The sequence below is a fragment of the Oncorhynchus tshawytscha genome, linkage group LG23 (genome assembly GCF_018296145.1).
Source record: "Oncorhynchus tshawytscha isolate Ot180627B linkage group LG23, Otsh_v2.0, whole genome shotgun sequence".
Taxonomy (NCBI): Eukaryota; Metazoa; Chordata; class Actinopteri; order Salmoniformes; family Salmonidae; genus Oncorhynchus; species Oncorhynchus tshawytscha.
Window position 1 is genome coordinate 25,059,186 of NC_056451.1, and position 20,810 is coordinate 25,079,995.

Below are 20,810 nucleotides of genomic sequence, written 5' to 3' on the forward strand. Positions count from 1 at the left end.
ATGATGCTGGGCCAATTGTGCGCCGCCCCATGGGTCTCCCAGTCGCGGACGGCTGCGACAGAGCTTGGACTCGAACCAGGATCTCTAGTGGCACAGCTAGCAACTGAGATAAGTGGATGGATTATCTTGACAAAGGATCAAATGCTCACTAACACAGATGTAAACAAATTTGTGCAGAACAGTTTAGAGAAATACGCTTTTTTTTGTATGAAACATTTCTGAGATCTTTTATTTCAGCTCATGAAACATAGGACCAGCACTTTACATGTTGCGCTTTATATTTTTAGTGGATGGCTGCAAACTAGGGCAGTGTTTTTGTATCAAAACGAGCAAAGCGGTAGAAGAATGTCTAGTGGTACAGGTACGGTAGGTCGTGACCGGTATCACACTCCAGGGCAGTAAGTGGCAGTGTATGCACATATCAGTTGGTTGCGATTCGCCAATAAAATTTGAAGAAGAATGTATAAAGTAAACAAACACGGTTTTGACTAGACGGAGTACAGTTTATGTCACAATTGACTATAATTTACTTTTCGCAGCAGGTTATGATAATTAACGTAGCAGGTTATGATAATTAGGTTATGGTTATGAAAAGTATTAGGATTAGCTAGTAAAACTACTTTAGAAAGTAAAACTACTTTATTAAACGTAATTTAACACAATGTATCCCATCTACCAATGACCCAGAAGCACTGCGCGCTAGACTGCAGCTAATTCTATTCGCGTTATCTAAAGCGGCTCCAAATTAGTGTCTTTATTGTTAGTTTACATGTATCCTTGAAATACACAACCAAAGAACAAAGTTAACAGCTTGTTTGACTTTTGCACGGGTAATTTGAATGATCGTTTGGTGCATATGTACACATTTCTAAACTTGAAAACATTCAGAGTTCAAAGTGCATTTGATTGTTTTCAATGGTTGAACTTTGACATTTTTTTCTTTGACAGACGGACATCTATCTGGTGGTCAAAGGTAACGTGCACATAATTAACAATGACGTAAGATAGAACGTTTTAATTTACCCCACAAAATAACGTTATAACTAAGTGTTTGTGGCTACAGAAATGTTTTTACTTGCAATAACAGTGTTACACGGATGTTACAACTAGCTAAATCTTTTGGCTACAGGAACGTTTTTACTAGCAGTGCGATAACAATGTTACACGGATGTTACTGTATCCACACATTAATGATGTCCTGAATTATATTTTTTTCGGGGGGGTTTGCCTGGTGTTCTATTATTTCATTGTTTTCATTGTATTCACAAGAATGTCCCTGTATTGATGTGTAATATTGTTATTATTGTTGAAAAAATCCTTCAGATGGCAAGTTCTAGGAAAGTGATTGAACTGTTTTATGACGTGGTCTCTCCCTACTCATGGCTTGGCTTTGAGGTTAGTGTCTTTAGATCAGGGCCCAACCCTCTTCCTGGAGATCTACTATCCTGGTGGTTTTCAGTCCAACCCTAATTTAACACACCTGATTCTACTAATTAGCTGCTGAATCAGGTATGCTAAATTAGGGTTGGACTGAAAACCTACAGGACAGTAGATCTCTAGGAAGAGGGATGGGCAGCTCGGCTTTAGATTGAACATTGTTAAATTTCAGACATAGAGTTATATGCATTGACTGATCATTGTGCATGCATGTATCCGATCTTTAGGTCATGTGCCGTTACAGAAATGTGTGGAACATTGACCTTAAACTACGTCCTGCGTTCTTGGGTGGCATCATGCAAGGATCAGGTAAGTAGCTAAGATCAACATTACACAAACCAGCCTTCACAATAGGCTATGGATGGATTGGTATGTTTACATTGCACATGTTGTCAGTCAGCCATTAAGTCATTATGATGAGTCATCTGCATTGTGACGTAAAGTCTGTACTTTTATCCTGTATTCCAGGTAATAAGCCCCCAGGTCTGGTCCCAAACAAGTTCCTGTATATGACCACAGACCTGCACCGTCTAGCCCAGTACTTCCAGGTCCCCATCAGTCCCCCTGCTGACCCCTTTGAGGCCATGTTTGAAAAAGGTGCACACCCCTGCATCTCCTTTATGTAAATTTGCCAGTAGCCTATTTTGCCAAGCTTATGACAATGCTATTGGATATATATTCAGGATACACATGGGTGGGAACAGCATTAATATGCCAGTACTGTTTCTTATATAGAACGTATCTTAAAGATCAATGACGGTTTCCTAATATAGATGGAACAGCAACTTTAACAGGTCTAGGCCTCAATGCAGTAGGCCATGATTTGGTAGCTGGTGCTGTCAGGTCCCTCCCTGCAACATTCCACTGAGTACTGCTGTCTGTTGGGGACACTCAAGGGGAAAAACATCTGTGCTGTCAACATGCCTGTTCTATATTATCAATGAGCTTTATCCTTCTGAACCTAATACACTGCTCTGTATGGTCTCTCTTAGCCTTTTTGTGCCTCGCTGTCAAGTAAAATAAACTCCTTGCTGACTTCAGTCACCACATTTTTCTCTTGCAACCATGTACAGTGGGGCAAAAAAGTATTTAGTCAGCCACCAATTGTGCAAGTTCTCCCACTTAAAAAGATGAGAGGCCTGTAATTCTCATCACAGGTACACTTCAACTATGACAGACAAAATGAGAAGGGAAAAAAAACCAGAAAATCACATTGTAGGATTTTTTTATTAATTTATTTGCAAATTATGGTGGAAAATAAGTATTTGGTCAATAACAAAAGTTTATCTCAATACTTTGTTATATACCCTTTGTTGGCAATGACAGAGGTCAAACGTTTTCTGTAAGTCTTCAAGGTTTTCACACACTGTTGCTGGTATTTTGGCCCATTTCTCCATGCAGATCTCCTCTAGAGCAGTGATGTTTTGGGGCTGTTGCTGGGCAACATGGACTTTCAACTCCCTCCAAAGATTTTCTATGGGGTTGAGATCTGGAGACTGGCTAGGCCACTCCAGGACCTTAATGCTTCTTACGAAGCCACTCCTTCGTTGCCCGGGCGGTGTGTTTGGGATCATTGTCATGCTGAAAGACCCAGCCACATTTCATCTTCAATGCCCTTGCTGATGGAAGGAGGTTTTCACTCAAAATCTCATAATACATGGCCCCATTCATTCTTTCCTTTACACGGATCAGTCGTCCTGGTCCAGTTGCAGAAAAACAGCCCCAAAGCATGATGTTTCCACACCCATGCTTCACAGTAGGTATGATGTTCTTTGGATGCAACTCCGCATTCTTTGTCCTCCAAACACGGCGAGTTGAGTTTTTACCAAAAAGTTATATTTTGGTTTCATCTGACAATTTGACATTCTCCCAATCTTCTGGATCATCCAAATGCTCTCTAGCAAACTTCAGACGGGCCTGGACATGTACTGGCTTAAGCATGGGGACACGTCTGGCACTGCAGGATTTGAGTCCCTGGCAGCGTACTGTGTTTCTGATGGTAGGCTTTGTTACTTTGGTCCCAGCTCTCTGCAGGTCATTCACTATGTCCCCCCGTGTGGTTCTGGGATTTTTGCTCACCGTTCTTGTGATCTTTTTGACCCCACGGGGTGAGATCTTGCGTGGAGTCCCAGATTGAGATTATCAGTGGGAGATTATTAGTGTTCTTGTATGTCTTCCATTTCCTAATAATTGCTCCCACAGTTGATTTCTTCAAACCAAGCTACTTACCTATTGCAGATTCAGTCTTCCCAGCCTGGTGCAGGTCTACAATTTTGTTTCTGGTGTCCTTTGACAGCTCTTTGGTCTTGGCCATAGTGGAGTTTGGAGTGTGACTGTTTGAGGTTGTGGACCGGTGTCTTTTATACTGATAACAAGTTCAAACAGGTGCCATTAACGAGTGGAGGACAGAGGAGCCTCTTAAAGAAGAAGTTACAGGTCTGTGAGAGCCAGAAATCTTGCTTGTTTGTAGGTGACCAAATACTTATTTTCCACCATAATTTGCAAATAAATTCATTAAAAATCTTACAATGTGATTTTCTGGATATTTTTTCTCATTTTGTCTGTCATAGTTGAAGTGTACCTATGATGAAAATTACAGGCCTCTCATCTTTTTAAGTGGGAGAACTTGCACAATTGGTGGCTGACTAAATACTTTTTTGCCCCACTGTATTTGTCTGTCCCAGGCTCGCTGTCTGCCATGCGCTTTGTGGCGGCGGTACAGGAGAGGGAGGTGGGAGGAGATAAGCAGGTAGAGCAGGTGTCACGGGAGCTGTGGATGAGGATATGGAGCCAAGACAAAGACATTACCCAGCCTGCATCACTCTCTGAGGTACCAGGAAGTACTCAGTCGCTGTAGCTTGAGTTCAAGGCTTCTCTCCATTCATCTGTCTAGTGTTAGTCACATGTGCCTTTCATATAATATCTGTTAAATAAGTGCTATCTCTCAACACTAATGTAATTGCACTAGTGGAGGGCATAATCCTCCTAGAGCATTTTGAGATTGGGTCTGGTTAGATGGTGGTGTGACAGAGTTGAACATTGCAGGTTGTTTGTTTAATGTGATTCATGTTTTTTTTCAGGCAGCCATGAAGGCGGGGCTCTCAGCCTGTGAGGTGGAAGAGCTGCTGAAACTGTCCACCTCTAAGGAAATCAAAGACAAGCTGAAGAGATCCACCCAGGAAGCACTGGACCATAGGGTCAGTGTCTCCCCCTCCTCTCCCTGTTCCCTCCCAACCAACCCCACCCCATACATGTAGATGGTTTAGATGGCTGTTAATGATAATAGCAGCCATCAGCATCAGTACATTCACTTCTTTTGCTATCTCACCTTGTCTCTGTACTCTCTACCTCAGGCCTTTGGTTTTCCTCTGGCTGTGTGTCATGTGAATGGAAAGGCGGAGGTGTTCTTTGGCTCTGACCGATTTGAGCTCATTGCCCACTGCATAGGTGAGCCCACACTTCCTCTGGCATCATAAGATGTCATGTTCCTGCATAAACTCCCACTTTGGCTGCATCAGAATATTCACAAATAGCATATTATAGAATTGACTTTAACCAATATGACTTATCAAGGAACCATTATACCAGGGCATGTAATGCTTAAAAACAAATACAATTTGGATTAATACAATATTTAGCTACAGAAGTGCCATTTCTTACTGATCTCTATAGTGTCTGTCCAAAAACAAATCCTGTGATATTAGGTCAACACATACTGGAGGAGTTACTGGCTAGTTTAGCTAACGAACTAGCTACGTCGGTCGCGGGGTGCGCATTGACGAACCACCAAAGTCACACCCCAAATTGAGAAAGGGGCGGAGTTCGACCGTTTTGTGTCCAGAGTCAACCTTTAAGGTGATAACAATTACCGTAGGCTATATACTTACAGCAATTTGGCATTTTAGGTCATTTAGCAGATGCTCTTATCCAGAGCAACTTACAGTAGTGAGTGCATACATTTTAATACTTTTTTTTGTGCTGGTCCCCGTGGGAATGGAACCCGCAACCCTGTCGCCATGCTCTACCAACTGATCTACACAGGACTGCAATCAATACTGTACATCTTATTGTAATACGTCACATGTCATTGTACACGTTTTATGTCATGCACCTCACAACCTTTTGATTGATTTAGCTATCAACAGGTATGTAAACACACAAGACAGTCAATATCATAATTGCGTCCTGGTTGCTAAATATGGTAGATTCTATTGTTTTGAATTTTGGTTCCTATATCATTACTATCATCTCTTTGAGCCCATCAAGATTTACCTCAGCGCAGACCTTATCCAATCGTATCCTTCTGTCTTCTAGGAGAGAAGTGGATGGGACCCCAGCCTGCTGCTGCCAAACTGTGACTTGAAACATGAAACTGGGGCTGTCATGTATGGAATTCATTAAGATTAATAAATACTATAGATATGATTTGAAATGGTCTTTTTTCTAAATCTGCCTGAAATGTATTCTTTGAAATAGATGACTGTCTTTTCACTAATCACTTTTACTGCCACAAAGAAACCTGACATTTACATGTAAGGACAAGCAAGGTTTTAGGAAGATTAGATGCCAGATATGTGACACAAAAGGAAGAGGACAGAAAGAAGTGGAAGGACCTGTTTCCCCAGACAAAAGATAGTTGACAAAGGGCTAGCAAACACAACGAGAGTTTGACAGGTCAAGACAGAATAAGGAGGGAAATAACTTCTACAGACAGAAGTCCACTAAACTGGTTTAATATTACGATAGACTCCCTGGATGAGGGAGGAAATGGAGTGAGAAACGGTGGGAGAGAAAGATGGCTGTAGTGCAGGTGATGAGGGCGGGGTTGAGACGACACTGAACGTGTGATTTACACAAACACAGAGCCGCACAACCGTAATCCCTGGAGCCTGACAAACCCCCTGAGAGGTGAGAGAATGGGAGAGAAACCACGACACTAACCCTGGACTACACACACTGACGGAACAGGGAAAATGTATGAAATGTGTTGCTTTCTGTGACGGAAAGGGCCAAGGATTATATCACTGGATTGTTAAGGTTTCTTTCTTAAGGTCTGAGGCACACACACACACACAGAGGGAGAGAGGTAAGATGACTACACTGTGTGTTTACTTTGTCTATGTGATTGTTTTATTTTTCTGAACTAGATCTTTGTTCCATTACTGTATATACGCGATAGAGAGCGATTGTGTGTGTTCCTCTGAGTGTGTGTCATTGTGCTTTACTTGGTTGAAAAAATGCAGCCGGACAAGTTAAGAAATCACTGCCCTGACACACAGGTGATTAGGGAGATTTAGTTTCCTTGTGTAGCTGGGAGACACATTTTCATAGTTGGCCTGCAGTAAAACGGTAGTAATGTGTTAATGCCAAACCAGGCAGAAGCCCCAGATGCTGTGCCACATAGGTGTACAGATGTGCATTGGTCCTGCAACGTGATGCTTTATACCAGGTTGTGCCCTTTTGTGAAGCTTGGGCATATAATTTTGCATTCACAGCTACAATGAGCTGTGTATGTGAGAGTGAAACGGGGAGGGGAGGTTGAGAGAGCAGAATAGAGAGACTTGACAGGACAAAGAGACAATTTGATTCCTTTAAGTTAGTACAATTGGTTTCCTTTAAGTGAGTACAATTGGTTTCCTTTAAGTTAGTACAATTTCTGAATAAATTGGAGGTGACTGTGTGTGTATCTATGATAATCACAAATTGTATTAGTGTCTAGGCACACCTCAGATTGATTGTGAGAATCTCTGAGGGTACTTGCTAGGTTCCTGCAAGGGGAAACATCTGTCTCGTGTGTCTTTCGGGGGAGTGGTTGGGATAAAACAGAAGTCCAATTTCAGTTGGACTTTGTGTACACCTGACGAATAAAGTGATCATAATCTCAATCTTAATTCACATCACAGGATCTGATCTAGTTAGTCCACTATAAACAGGATCTGAAACTCACTATTACTGGCCATCATGTGAGGATGATGTTGTTCATCATTCATGTGATTCATCTGTTCTTGTGTTTTAATGTTTAAGCGGGTTATGTGTGTAAGTGTGACCTTTCCTCATGGGAAAAAAAGAAACAGAGGATGTGTTACGTGAATATTCCTCTCCCAGGCACTGAGCTGTCTGCCACTGAAACCTTGTTTTAAACCTGATTGAATGTCATCTCTTGACATACAGTACCAGTCAAACGTTTGGACACACCTACTCATTCAAGGTTTTGAATTTATTTGTACTATTTTCTACATTATAGAATAAAAGTGAAGACACCAAACTATGAAATAACACATATGGAATCATGTAGTAACCAAAAAACTGTTAAACAAATCAAAATATATTTTATATTTGAGATTCTTCTAAGTAGCCTCCCTTTGCCTTGATGATAGCTTTGCACACTCTCACGCTAGGCATTCTCTCAACCAGCTTCATGAGGAATGCTTTTCCAACAGTCTTGAAGGGGTTCCCACATGCTGAGCACTTGTTGGCTGCTTTTCCTTCACTCTGCGGTCCAACTCATCCCAAACCATCTCAATTGGGTTGAGGTCGGGTGATTGTGGAGGCTAGGATTTCTGATGCAGCACTCCATCACTCTCTTTCTTGGTTAAATAGCCCTTACACAGCCTGGAGGTGTGTTGGGTCATTGTCCTGTTGAAAAACAAATGATAGTCCCTCTAAGTGCAAACCAGATGGGATGATGTATTGCTGCAGAATGCTGTGGTAGCCATGCTGGTTAAGTGTGCCTTGTATTCTAAATAAATCACTGACAGTGTCATCAGCAAAGCACCATCACATCTCCTCCTCCATGCTTCATGGTGGGAACCACACATGCAGAGATCATCCGTTCACCTACTCTGCATCTCACAGAAACACAGAGTTTAGAACCAAATATCTCAAAGGACCGATTTTCCACTGGTCTAACGTCCATTGTTCGCGTTTCTTGGCCCAAGCAAGTCTCTTCTTCTTTTTGGTGTCCTTTAGTAGTGGTTTCTTTGCAGAAATTCAACCATGAAGGACTGTTTCAAGCAGTCTCCTCTGAATAGTTAATGTTGAGATGTGTCTGTTACTTGAACTTTGTGAAGCATTTATTTGGGCTGCAATCTGAGGTGCAGTTAACTCTAATGAACTTGTCCTCTGCAGCAGAGGTAACTCTGGGTCTTCCTTTCCTGTGGCGGTCCTCATGAGAGCCAGTTTTCTCATAGCGCAAGATGGTTTTTGCGACTGCACTTAAAATAAAAAAAATAAAAACTTTATTTAACCAGATAGGCTAGTTGAGAACATGTTCTCATTTGCAACTGCGACCTGGCCAAGATAAAGCAAAGCAGTTTGACACATATAACAACACAGAGTTACACATGAAATAAACAAACATACAATCAATAATACGGTTGAAAAATCTATATACAGTGCCTTGCGAAAGTATTCGGCCCCCTTGAACTTTGCAACCTTTTGCCACATTTCAGGCTTCAAACATAAAGATATAAAACTGTATTTTTTTGTGAAGAATCAACAACAAGTGGGACACAATCATGAAGTGGAACGACATTTATTGGATATTTCAAACTTTTTTAACAAATCAAGAACTGAAAAATTGGGCGTGCAAAATTATTCAGCCCCCTTAAGTTAATACTTTGTAGCGCTACCTTTTGCTGCGATTACAGCTGTAAGTCGCTTGGGGTATGTCTCTATCAGTTTTCACATCGAGAGACTGACATTTTTTCCCATTCCTCCTTGCAAAACAGCTCGAGCTCAGTGAGGTTGGATGGAGAGCATTTGTGAACAGCAGTTTTCAGTTCTTTCCACAGATTCTCGATTGGATTCAGGTCTGGACTTTGACTTGGCCATTCTAACACCTGGATGTTTATTTTTGAACCATTCCATTGTAGATTTTGCTTTATGTTTTGGATCATTGTCTTGTTGGAAGACAAATCTCTGTCCCAGTCTCAGGTCTTTTGCAGACTCCATCAGGTTTTCTTCCAGAATGGTCCTGTATTTGGCTCCATCCATCTTCCCATCAATTTTAACCATCTTCCCTGTCCCTGCTGAAGAAAAGCAGGCCCAAACCATGATGCTGCCACCACCATGTTTGACAGTGGGGATGGTGTGTTCAGGGTGATGAGCTGTGCTGCTTTTACGCCAAACATAACGTTTTGCATTGTTGCCAAAAAGTTCAATTTTGGTTTCATCTGACCAGAGCACCTTCTTCCACATGTTTGGTGTGTCTCCCAGGTGGCTTGTGGCAAACTTTAAACAACACTTTTTATGGATATCTTTAAGAAATGGCTTTCTTCTTGCCACTCTTCCATAAAGGCCAGATTTGTGCAATATACGACTGATTGTTGTCCTATGGACAGAGTCTCCCACCTCAGCTGTAGATCTCTGCAGTTCATCCAGAGTGATCATGGGCCTCTTGGCTGCATCTCTGATCAGTCTTCTCCTTGTATGAGCTGAAAGTGTATAGGGACGGCCAGGTCTTGGTAGATTTGCAGTGGTCTCATACTCCTTCCATTTCAATATTATCGCTTGCACAGTGCTCCTTGGGATGTTTAAAGCTTGGGAAATCTTTTTGTATCCAAATCGGGCTTTAAACTTCTTCACAACAGTATCTCGGACCTGCCTGGTGTGTTCCTTGTTCTTCATGATGCTCTCTGCGCTTTTAACGGACCTCTGAAACTATCACAGTGCAGGTGCATTTATACGGAGACTTGATTACACACAGGTGGATTGTATTTATCATCATTAGTCATTTAGGTCAACATTGGATCATTCAGAGATCCTCACTGAACTTCTGGAGAGAGTTTGCTGCACTGTAAGTAAAGGGGCTGAATAATTTTGCGCGCCCAATTTTTCAGTTTTTGATTTGTTAAAAAAGTTTGAAATATCCAATAAATGTCGTTCCACTTCATGATTGTGTCCCAGTTGTTGTTGATTCTTCACAAAAAAATACAGTTTTATATCTTTATGTTTGAAGCCTGAAATGTGGCAAAAGGTCGCAAAGTTCAAGGGGGCCGAATACTTTCGCAAGGCACTGTATAGCATGTGCAAATGAGGTAGGATAAGAGAGGTAAGGCAATAAATAGGCCCTGGTGGCAAAGTAATTACAATATAGCAAATTAAACACTGGAATGTTAGGACGTGCAGAAGATGAATGTGCAAGTTGGAATACTGGGGTACAAAGGAGCAAGATAAATAAATAAATACAGTATGGGGATGAGGTAGATTGGATGGGCTATTTACAGATGAGCTATGTACAGGTACAGTGATCTGTGAGCTGCTCTGACAGCTGGTGCTTAAAGCTAGTGAGGGAGGTAAGAGTCTCCAGCTTCAGAGATTTTTGCAGTTCGTTCCAGTCATTGGCAGCAGAGAACTGGAAGGAGAAGCGGCCAAAGGAAGAATTGGCTTTGGGGGTGACCAGTGAGATATACCTGCTGGAGCGCGTGCTACGGGTGGGTGCTGCTATGGTGACCAGTGAGCTTGAAGAAACTTTCAAAGTTCTTGATCTTTTCTGGATTGACTGACCTTCATGTCTTAAAGTGATGATGGACTGTTGTTCTTGAAGCTGGTTGAGAGAATGCCAAGGGTGTGCAAAGCTGTCATCAAGGCAAAGGGTGGCTACATTGAAGAATCTCAAATATAAAATATATTTGGATTTGTTTAACACTTTTTTGTGTTATTTCATAGTTTTGATGTCTTCACTATTATTCTACAATGTAGAAAATAGTCAAATAAAGAAAAACCCTTGAATGAGTAGGTGACCAAACCTTTGACATGTACTGTACAATGTTGTAACCTACAAGGCCTCATGTTTTACCCACTTTGCCTTGCTTTGTTGTTAGAATGTCTTCAATATCAGAAGCAGACTCCCGCTGTCAACCAGGAGACACCATCTGTAGTAAGTGTTACACACACCACGCACACACACACACACACACACACACACACACACACACACACACACACACACACACACACACACACACACACACACACACACACACACACACACACACACACACACACACACACACACACACACACACACACACACACACACACACACACACATACACACACACACACACACACACAGTTATCTCTCTTCGTTGTCTTAATGCTAATGTCTGTTCCTCAGATATCAGTGTGTATGAGCAAGAAGTGATCATCGTGCCCATCCTCCTATTGGCTAGCTTCCTGGTCGTGCTGGTCTTCATCATCCTGCTACGGTACTGTCCTGACAAGGTGGACCGCATCCGACCACAGAACACTGTGGCCACGTCCAGATCACAGCGCTCCAGGAGACAACTGCACGGCATTGATGGTGAGTGTATGTGTATGTGTATTTGTGCTCAAGGATGTGACTTTGAAAGACTGTTTTCATAGTGAAACACTGTAGGTAATTTGAGGTAATGAGTGTGTATGTTTCTGTCTATGTCAACAACATAGGGGCTTATTCTATTTGCACAGGCTAGTAATGAACAGAATCAAACCTGTTATTATAATGTAGCTATCTACTTCTAAACGTCAGGTAATAACCTCTTCCTCTCTCTGTCCTCCCCCTCCTCTCTCTATTCATCCTTCCCTCCCACTCCGCAGCTCCCCTGGGTATCAACCCCCTGGAACATGAGACTATTGCTCTTGATGCCCCCTCCTACTCTACCTTCTCCCCAACTCACTCCCACCCCTCCTCAAACTGTCTCTCCTTCTCTGTGAGGACTCCCTCTCTCCCTCCTATCCCCCACCCAAGACCTTTACCCCATCCTCCCCGTCCAGCCCCCCACCCCAGTCCTTCACACCTTCCTTCACCCCTATGGTCCAGCCCAGGGAGCTGCCTCGCCAGAGGCTGCCAGAGTCCTTCAACCTAGTGGCCTCGCTGCCCGCAGCCTTCTCCCTGTGCTCTGACAAGGCTGTCTCTCTCTACAGGGCCCGCATGGACAACAGGAACGCTGTGCTCCGAGTGCTCAACGGTGAGAGGAGTGGGAGGAGATGAAAAACAGCTACTACTGAAACAAGCTATTTAAATAATGGCTTATAAGCAGTGTATTATCATACCAAAGTGGTGATATAGTCAGAACTACTTAGGGTTAGGATAAGGGTTAAAGTTAGGGTTGACATTAGTGTAAAGTAGAAATTGTGGTCAAAGCATGTTACTTCAATCTTTTCCAGCATGGTCAAGAAGTGAGGAAACAGCCACTGTAAAGAGCCATTGAATGGGGGCACAGCGTCATTAGGCACTTTCTTCCCTAGTTTCAATAGGTGTGGCTGGTGCTTGTGGATTGTTAGACAATCACCACCATAATTGCAGCAACTGTTTACTTTGTAAAACTGGTCTCTCTACAACCTGTTTCTCTGACCTCACTTTCAGAAATGTAATTACCAACTGGTACAGCAAATCTGCTTCAAGGCTTTGAGATAAAGACAAAATATGTTCAGCCATAGCAGTTGTTTATCAAAGGCTTTGGAAGGCCGTTTTCGCACAGCATGTTGGCAGGCAATTTCATTTTCTTCTCCTCCTACTCTCACTCAGACTCTGCGAGCGCCACAGAGAGGCACAACTTCCTGTGCTTTGCTTCCTTCTTGTCCCAGCTGGGGCCACACCCCTTCCTGCCGGAGCTCCTGGGCGTGGTCTCTCTGCGTGTGCCCCTAGTTACCGTTGTTGAGGAGCTAGAGAACAGAGATCTGCTCAGCTTCCTGTGGCGGTGCAGACAGGTAGGAACCACATTACCGATGAGACATTGTCTCTACTTGCCCATTATTTATAGTAAAATTAGGAGCTGTTTGTGATAAGGATGTTTTGGGGTATAAATTGATTCTCTTTGTGTGTTATGTAAGGATGGTGTGGGCGGGGACCCTCCATGTGAGATCACAGAGAGACGTATATTTACCATGGCCAAACAGGTAGCCTCTGCTCTGGTGAGTAGACTATGGTAATATGTTGGCTTAATGTGTTTCTGCCACATGTTTCTGTCACAGAAATCAACATGTTTAAACCATGAACATGCCCCATTTTCAAACCATGAACATCCCCCATCATCAAACCATAAACATGCCCCATGTTCAAACCATCAAACCATGAACATGCCCCATGTTCAAACCATCAAACTATGAACATGCCTCATGTTCAAACCATCAAACCATGAACATGCCCCATGTTCAAACCATCAAACCATGAACATGCCTCATGTTCAACCATGAACATGCCTCATGTTCAAACCAAACCATGAACATGCCCCATGTTCAACCATGAACATGCCCCATGTTCAACCATATGCCCCATGTTCAAACCAAACCATGAACATGCCCCATGTTCAAACCAAACCATGAACATGCCCCATGTTCAAACCAAACCATGAACATGCCCCATGTATTTTCCACAGTGGCTTCCTGTGCTTATGTATTTTCCACAGTGGCTTCCTGTGCTTATGTATTTTCCACAGTGGCTTCCTGTGCTTATGTATTTTCCACAGTGGCTTCCTGTGCTTATGTATTTTCCACAGTGGCTTCCTGTGCTTATGTATTTTCCACAGTGGCTTCCTGTGCTTATGTATTTTCCACAGTGGCTTCCTGTGCTTATGTATTTTCCACAGTGGCTTCCTGTGCTTATGTATTTTCCACAGTGGCTTCCTGTGCTTCTGTATTTTCCTTCTCTGCATTGATTTGGTCAGTTGAATTCCATGGCAGGTTTCCTGTATGTCAGTGTACTGCACCTGTCCTGTGTATTATGTACAGAAGAGGGAAAGGAAACAAGAGGACGAAGTCACTGTGGACTTTAGTGACTAATTGAATGAAAGGGAATCATTTACAAATGTTGAGATATGACACTGTCCCACAGCTTTAACCTCTGACCTTTGACCTCATGTTATCCCCTGTCATCCAATCAGGAGTTCCTCCACAGCCGAGACCTTCTTCATGGCAACGTCCGTGCTCACAGCGTACTGGTCAGCCGGGAGCTGACGGCCAAGCTGTGGGGACTGGGCGGGGTCTACACCAGGAATACCCAGGGAGCTACTCAGACTGAAGTTCCTGGCATGAAGAAATGGCAGGCCCCCGAGCTATTGGCTAGGAGGCCTGCCAATCATAGCAGTGACGTGTGAGTTACTCTACTTAGTCTATGCTGACATTTCAATCAATTTTCAAGATATGTAAAATACACTGATACATGTTTGTCTTTCTCTCACTAGCTGGTCGTTTGGCATCTTGTTGTTTGAAATGGCGACCTTGGGTGAGTTACATGAAATCTATTCTTCTGACTTTGAGTGCCCCTTTTGGCCAATGATACCCATAACAACCACTCTCATTTATTCTGATATAATCTCTTTCTCTGAGCTACAATCTCTAATTTGTGTCATTGACATTTCCTTCTCTCCCCTCTTTCTCTCTTTCTCCCTCTCTCAGGTGATGCTCCGTTTTCAGATATTTCTGTCAACGAGCTTCTACAGTTTCACCAGAGAGGGAAAACACTGAGAAAGCCAGCCAACTGCTCCAACTCACTGTAACTATCCATTATACAGCACTATTATTACTGCGTTATTGCCAGGAGAGGGGGCTTCTTTAGACTGATACCAAAGAGATAGATAGAGGACTCTAGTTCCTAAAAGCCTGTTTTAGTATGGGCAGCACCATTGAGGAATTTCACAATTTTGAAGTAGTCAACTGGGTGGGACTTCCTATGGGTTAAGGAAGGGTCACATAATTCCATCCAGGTGATCAGGAGGGATCGGCCAATGAAATATACTTATGAGCAGGGGAAAGGCGGTACGGCGTCCTGGCAAAATAAATAGTTGGGGTACAACGTACCGGTAAAACACCAATGAGTATATTGCAATATTTAAAACAAAATGTAATAAAAATGTAGGCTCTCCCACCTCTTTTTATCATTAACGAATGTCAGAGGCATGACAAATGAGCGAAACTGACTTGGAAACGGGTGGTAAAATGTGATGTGGTTCGACGAGATCACAAACATTTGGCAAGGCAGAGATGAGTATCCGACACCGAGATGAGAACAGACAGCAGTGGAAGCATAAGTTCTTGCCTTATGTCATTACACTTTGTGGTGTTTTGTGTAACAGATTCACGTGCCTGGATAGCCTAGTAAAGGAGCCCTTTGATGGGATAGTTTGGCAATCAGATGAAAACATCATGACAGGTTGTGTTCATGCCACAATAAAAGGTAATACATTGTAAAAGTTAATTGACACATTTTGACAACTAGATCCACAGAGATCCTATTAAATGAATAGGGATTCTATATGTAAGTAATGATTAAGCACATAAAAGGATTTATGCACGCACTAATAGGAGGTCCCGTACCAGGAAGAAATTAATTCTACTTTCATCTGTGCTTGTGAGCAAACATTCCATAACTGCAGGTGGCAGTAAATCCCAAACCTTGGCTTTATACTTGTTCAAACAACACGCTCTAGGTGGCAGTATGCACCCTTTCAGTTTGTTTACCAACTCATAGAAGTAGTAGAAGAAGAAAATTGACTAGTTCATGCCCATGCTCTCACAGACGCCATAATGGGACAGACAGATACAATGTTCTTTATCCTCTGTCTTTATAACTGAGATATACCTCTATTCCCTCTTAACCACGCCCACCCTTCTCACAGGTACTCCATCATCAAGGCCTGCTGCCAATGGAAGGAGCAGGATCGCGCCACATTGGCTGAGGTTGACCGCAAGCTCCAGTCAGGAGAGAAGAGTGCCAACGACAAAGTCCTCAAGGTGCCTGAGCCAATCAACATCGAGCAGTACCTGCAAGAGGCTGGATATGGGGAGTCCAACAGCTACACAGTTTTTTGAGTGGCGGCTGTGCCGTCCAACGAAATGCACTATGCCGAGGGACGATGGTGGATGTTTATATATGTATGCCTCCATTCATTCCAGAAAGATATTAATTTCCTTCTGCCCTTTTTGTCTTTGTACCATAGACTTAAGGTAGTTGAACAGACACAATTGTTGAGTCAACTTTGTAGTTGATTGTTTGTAGTTGATCGTGTATACCAGTAGAGGCTGCTGAGGGGAGGACGGCTCATAATAATGACCAGAATGGAGGGAATGGAATGGTATCAATTTCATTTGTTTGATACCATTCCATTCACTCAATTCCAGCTGTTCCACTCCATTCTAGCCATTATTATGAGCCGTCCTCTCCTCAGCAGGCTCCACTGATGTACACTACTGTTCAAAAGTTTGGGGTCACGAAGAAACGTCCTTGTTTTCCATGAAAACATACATAAAATTAGTTGCAAAATGAATAGGAATTATAGTCAAGACTTTGACAAGGTTATAAATAATAATTCATTTTTTATAATTTTTAAAATTTATTTATGAAGCCCTTCTTACATCAGTTTATGTCACAAAGTGCTGTACAGAAATCCAGCCTAAAACCCCAAACAGCAAGCAATGCAGGTGTAGAAGCATGGTGGCTAGGAAAAACTCCCCAGAAAGGCCAGAACCTAGGAAGTAACCTAGAGAGGAACCAGGCTATGAGGGGTGGCCAGTCCTCTTCTGGCTGTGCCGGGTGGAGATTATAACAGAATATGGCCAAGATGTTCAAATGTTTGTAGATGACCAGCAGGGTCAGATAATAATAATCACAGTGGTTGTAGAGGGTGCAACAGGTCAGCACCTCAGGAGTAAATGTCAGTTGGCTTTTCATAGCCGATCATTCAGAGTATCTCCACTGCACCTGCTGTCTCTAGAGAGTTTATAACAGCAGGTCTGGGACAAGGTAGCAGGTCCGGTGAACAGGTCAGGGTTCCATAGCCGCAGGCAGAACAGTTGAAACTGGAGCAGCAGCACGGCCAGATGGACTGGGGACAGCAAGGAGTCATCAGGCCAGGTAGTTGTGTCCTTCAAACTTTGCTTTCGTCAAAGAATCCTTCATTTGCAGCCTTGCAGACCTTTGGCATTCTAGTTGTCAATTTGTTGAGGCAATCTGAAAAAATTTTACACTATGCTCCCTGAAGCACCTCCCACAACTTGGATTGGCTTCATGGGCACTTCTTATGTACCATACGGTCAAGCTGCTCCCACAACAGCTCAATAGGGTTGAGATCCGGTGACTATGCAGACTATGCAAAGACCCTCCAAACTATGCCATTATAGACAGAATACCAGCTGACTGCTTCTTCCCCAAATAGTTATTGCATAGTTTGGAGGGTCTTTGGGTCATTGTCCTGTTGTAGGAGGAAATTGGCTCCAATTAAGTGCCGTTCACAGGGTATAGCATGGCGTTGCAAAATGGAGTGATAGTCTTCCTTCTTCAAGATCCCTTTTACCCTGTACAAATTTCCCACTTTACCACCACCAAAGCACCCCCAGACCATCACATTGCCTCCACCATTCTTGACAGATGGCATCAAGCACTCCTCCAGCATCTTTTAATTTTTCTGCATCTCACAAATGTTCTTCTTTGTGATCCGAACACCTCAAACTTAGATTCGTCTGTCACTTTTTTCCAATCTTCCTCTGTCCAGTGTTCTTTTGCCCATCTTAATCTTTTATTGGCCAGTCTGAGATATGACTTTTTCTTTGCAACTCTGTTTAGAAGGCCAGCATCCCGGAGTCGCCTCTTCACTGTTGACGTTGAGACTGGTGTTTTGCGGGTACTAATGAAGCTGCCAGTTGAGGACTTGTGAGGCATCTGTTTCTCAAACTAGACACTCTAATGTACTTGTCCTCTTGCTCAGTTGTGCACCGGGGCCTCCCACTTCTCTTTATATTCTGGTTAGAACCAGTATGTGCTGTTCTGTGAAGGGAGCAGTTCACAGCGTTGTATGAGATCTTCAGTTTCTTGGCAATTTCTCGCATGGAATAGCCTTCATTTCTCAGAACAAGAATAGACTGATGAGTTTCAGAAGACAGTTTTTTTTATCTGGCCATTTAAAGCCTGTAAACAAACCCACAAATGCTGATGCTCCAGATACTCAACTAGTCTAAAGAAGGCCAGTTGTATTGCTTCTTTAATCAGAACAACAGTTTTCAGCTGTGCTAACATAATTGCAAAAGGGTTTTCTAATGATCAATTAGCCTTTTAAAAGGATAAACTTGGATCAGCTAACACAACGTGCCATTGGAACACAGGAGTGATGGTTGCTGATAATAGGCCTGTACGCCTATGTAGATATTCCACTAGAAATCAGCCGTTTCCATCTACAATAGTCATTTACAACATTAACAATGTCTACACTGTATTTCTGATCAATTTGATGTTTTTTTTAATGGACAAAAAAATGTTTTTCTTTAAAAAACAAGGACATTTCTAAATGACCCCAAACGTTTGAACAGTAGTGTATATACTGTATATCAGGGATGGGCAACTCCAGTCCTCAGGGGCCTGATTGGTGCCACAATTGTGTCCTAGCCCCAGCTAACGTATCTGACTCCAATAATCAACTAATCAGGATCTTCAGTTTAGAATACATTTAGTTTAATCACCTGCGTTTGCTAGGGATGGAGAAAAGTGTGACACCACTCCGGCTCCGAGGACTTGAGTTGCCCATCACTGCTGTTTATGAAGGTTTACAAATCTCGTCTTCAAAATGATTGTGTAATAGGAGTAATAATATATGACTAGAAATCATTCTTTTTGTTGTGATTTGAGGGACTGAAAGAACACATGGGTGGAGACACCAGGCTTCATTAGAGGTTTATAAGGTGTTTATAAGTTGTTTTGTGACACTTCATTTATCATTTTAAGTCCAAAAATGTATGTAGCAACTAATGATTCTAACTTTAAATACACCTGTCTCATAAGTAGGACCAGAGTTGAATTCTCCTGACCACGTAAGGTGAACAGGAAAAACTCAGGACCCTGGTTGCGCCTCCAGTTTGTTCTGGTCAGGTCATGTGATCATGAAACCTCCCGGAAGAGGAAGCAAAATCTCACTCACTCCTTTTTTCTGGTTCATAAACAATCAATGAAATTAAGTAGACCAGACTCAGCCGCTAATGCCATGGTGCCACCCCTTAAGCAGACCGGAACTGTGACAATTTTTTGTTCTATGGTAAATGAGTGGGATAAATGAGTGGGATATTTGGTACAAGCTATATGGAAGGTCAGAGTTCAGTGGTTGATGTTCTACTGTAAATGAGCACATCTGAAGTCACGTCATTTGCACACTCTCCACAATGTGAATCAAGATAGAAGTTTATCAATGTCAATTAAAACCGTTCACAGTGATGCTTTTTCTCATCTGAATTGGTCAGCAGTACTCTGTTTCAGTGGCTCCCAAACCTTTTTCTCATCTGATTGGTGCTCTTTTCAGTGGCTCCCAAACCTTTTTCTCATCTGAATTGGTCAGCAGTACTCTGTTTCAGTGGCTCATCCAAACCAGTGGCTTTTCTCATCTGAATTGGTCAGCAGTACTCTGTTTCAGTGGCTCCCAAACCTTTTTCTCATCTGAATTGGTCAGCAGTACTCTGTTTCAGTGGCTCCCAAACCTTTTTCTCATCTGAATTGGTCAGCAGTACTCTGTTTCAGTGGCTCCCAAACCTTTTTCTCATCTGAATTGGTCAGCAGTACTCTGTTTCAGTGGCTCCCAAACTTTTCTCATTTTTCAGCAGTACTCTGTTTCAGTGGCTCCCAAACCTTTTTCTCTCATCTGAATTGGTCAGCAGTACTCTGTTTCAGTGGCTCCCAAACCTTTTTCTCATCTGAATTGGTCACAGTACTCTGTTTTGGCTCCCAAACCTTTTTCTCATCTGAATTGGTCAGCAGTACTCTGTTTCAGTGGCTCCCAAACCTTTTTCTCATCAGTGGCTGGCTCCCAAACCTTTTTCTCATCTGAATTGGTCAGCAGTACTCTGTTTCAGTGGCTCCCAAACCTTTTTCTCATCTCAGAGTACTCTGTTTCAGTGGCTCCCAAACCTTTTCTCATCTGAATTGGTCAGCAGTACTCTGTTTCACCTTTTCTCATCTGAATTGGTCAGCAGTACTCTGTTTCAGTGGCTCCCAAAAACAGTGGCTCCCAAACCTTTTTCTCATCTGAATTGTACTCTGTTTCAGTGGCTCCCAAACCTTTTTCTCATCAGTACTCTGTTTCAGTGGCTCCCAAACCTTTTTCTCATCTGAATTGGTCAGCAGTACTCTGTTTCAGTGGCTCATCTGAATTGGTCAAACAGTGGCTCCCAAACCTTTTTCTCATCTGAATTGGTCAGCAGTACTCTGTTTCAGTGGCTCCCAAACCTTTTTCTCATCTGAATTGGTCAGCAGTACTCTGTTTCAGTGGCTCCCAAACCTTTTTGTCTTTTGAATTCTTTTACTCTGTGCCAGTGGCTGTTTTTTCTTCTTCTACTTAATGCTTTTCTACAAGCCAGGCGTTACAGGGGTTTGGCCTTCAGTGATTGTATCATTGCGCAGTGAGAACCCTACAAGT

The 20,810-nt window shown here is 42.7% G+C and overlaps 2 protein-coding genes and 1 long non-coding RNA gene across 5 annotated transcripts; 2 read left to right on the forward strand and 1 right to left on the reverse strand.

The window, feature by feature from the left end:
- The first annotated feature begins 456 nt into the window (after positions 1 to 456).
- LOC112253768 (glutathione S-transferase kappa 1) lies at positions 457 to 5,862 on the forward strand. 3 transcript variants are annotated; one of them, XM_024425745.2, is made up of 10 exons: positions 457 to 830; positions 949 to 999; positions 1,324 to 1,395; positions 1,665 to 1,746; positions 1,906 to 2,034; positions 4,122 to 4,267; positions 4,518 to 4,634; positions 4,791 to 4,884; positions 5,142 to 5,292; positions 5,752 to 5,862. In XM_024425745.2, exons 3-9 carry the CDS (start codon positions 1,324 to 1,326, stop codon positions 5,243 to 5,245), a joined length of 744 nt encoding a protein of 247 aa, XP_024281513.2. In that variant the 5' UTR covers positions 457 to 830; positions 949 to 999; the 3' UTR covers positions 5,246 to 5,292; positions 5,752 to 5,862. The 3 variants fall into 3 exon arrangements, with proteins under 3 accessions (XP_024281513.2, XP_042160941.1, XP_024281514.2); XM_042305007.1 differs by having other exon boundaries at positions 458 to 830; positions 949 to 973; XM_024425746.2 differs by lacking the exon at positions 5,142 to 5,292 and having other exon boundaries at positions 459 to 830; positions 949 to 973.
- A 196-nt stretch (positions 5,863 to 6,058) lies between these two features.
- Positions 6,059 to 16,654, forward strand: LOC112255413 (tyrosine-protein kinase STYK1). The gene is given in 11 exon segments (XM_042305008.1): positions 6,059 to 6,523; positions 11,262 to 11,317; positions 11,558 to 11,743; positions 12,019 to 12,160; positions 12,163 to 12,389; positions 12,950 to 13,131; positions 13,255 to 13,335; positions 14,304 to 14,512; positions 14,604 to 14,644; positions 14,818 to 14,914; positions 16,038 to 16,654. Coding segments are annotated over 10 exon segments (1,413 nt in total). The 5' UTR covers positions 6,059 to 6,523; position 11,262; the 3' UTR covers positions 16,231 to 16,654.
- Positions 16,655 to 20,132: 3,478 nt separating this feature from the next.
- LOC121840628 lies at positions 20,133 to 20,683 on the reverse strand. The gene is made up of 3 exons (XR_006079743.1): positions 20,569 to 20,683; positions 20,208 to 20,259; positions 20,133 to 20,177 (listed from the first exon to the last, which is right to left on the reverse strand). It is a non-coding gene; the product is annotated as an uncharacterized LOC121840628 (long non-coding RNA).
- Between the last annotated feature and the right edge of the window lie 127 nt (positions 20,684 to 20,810).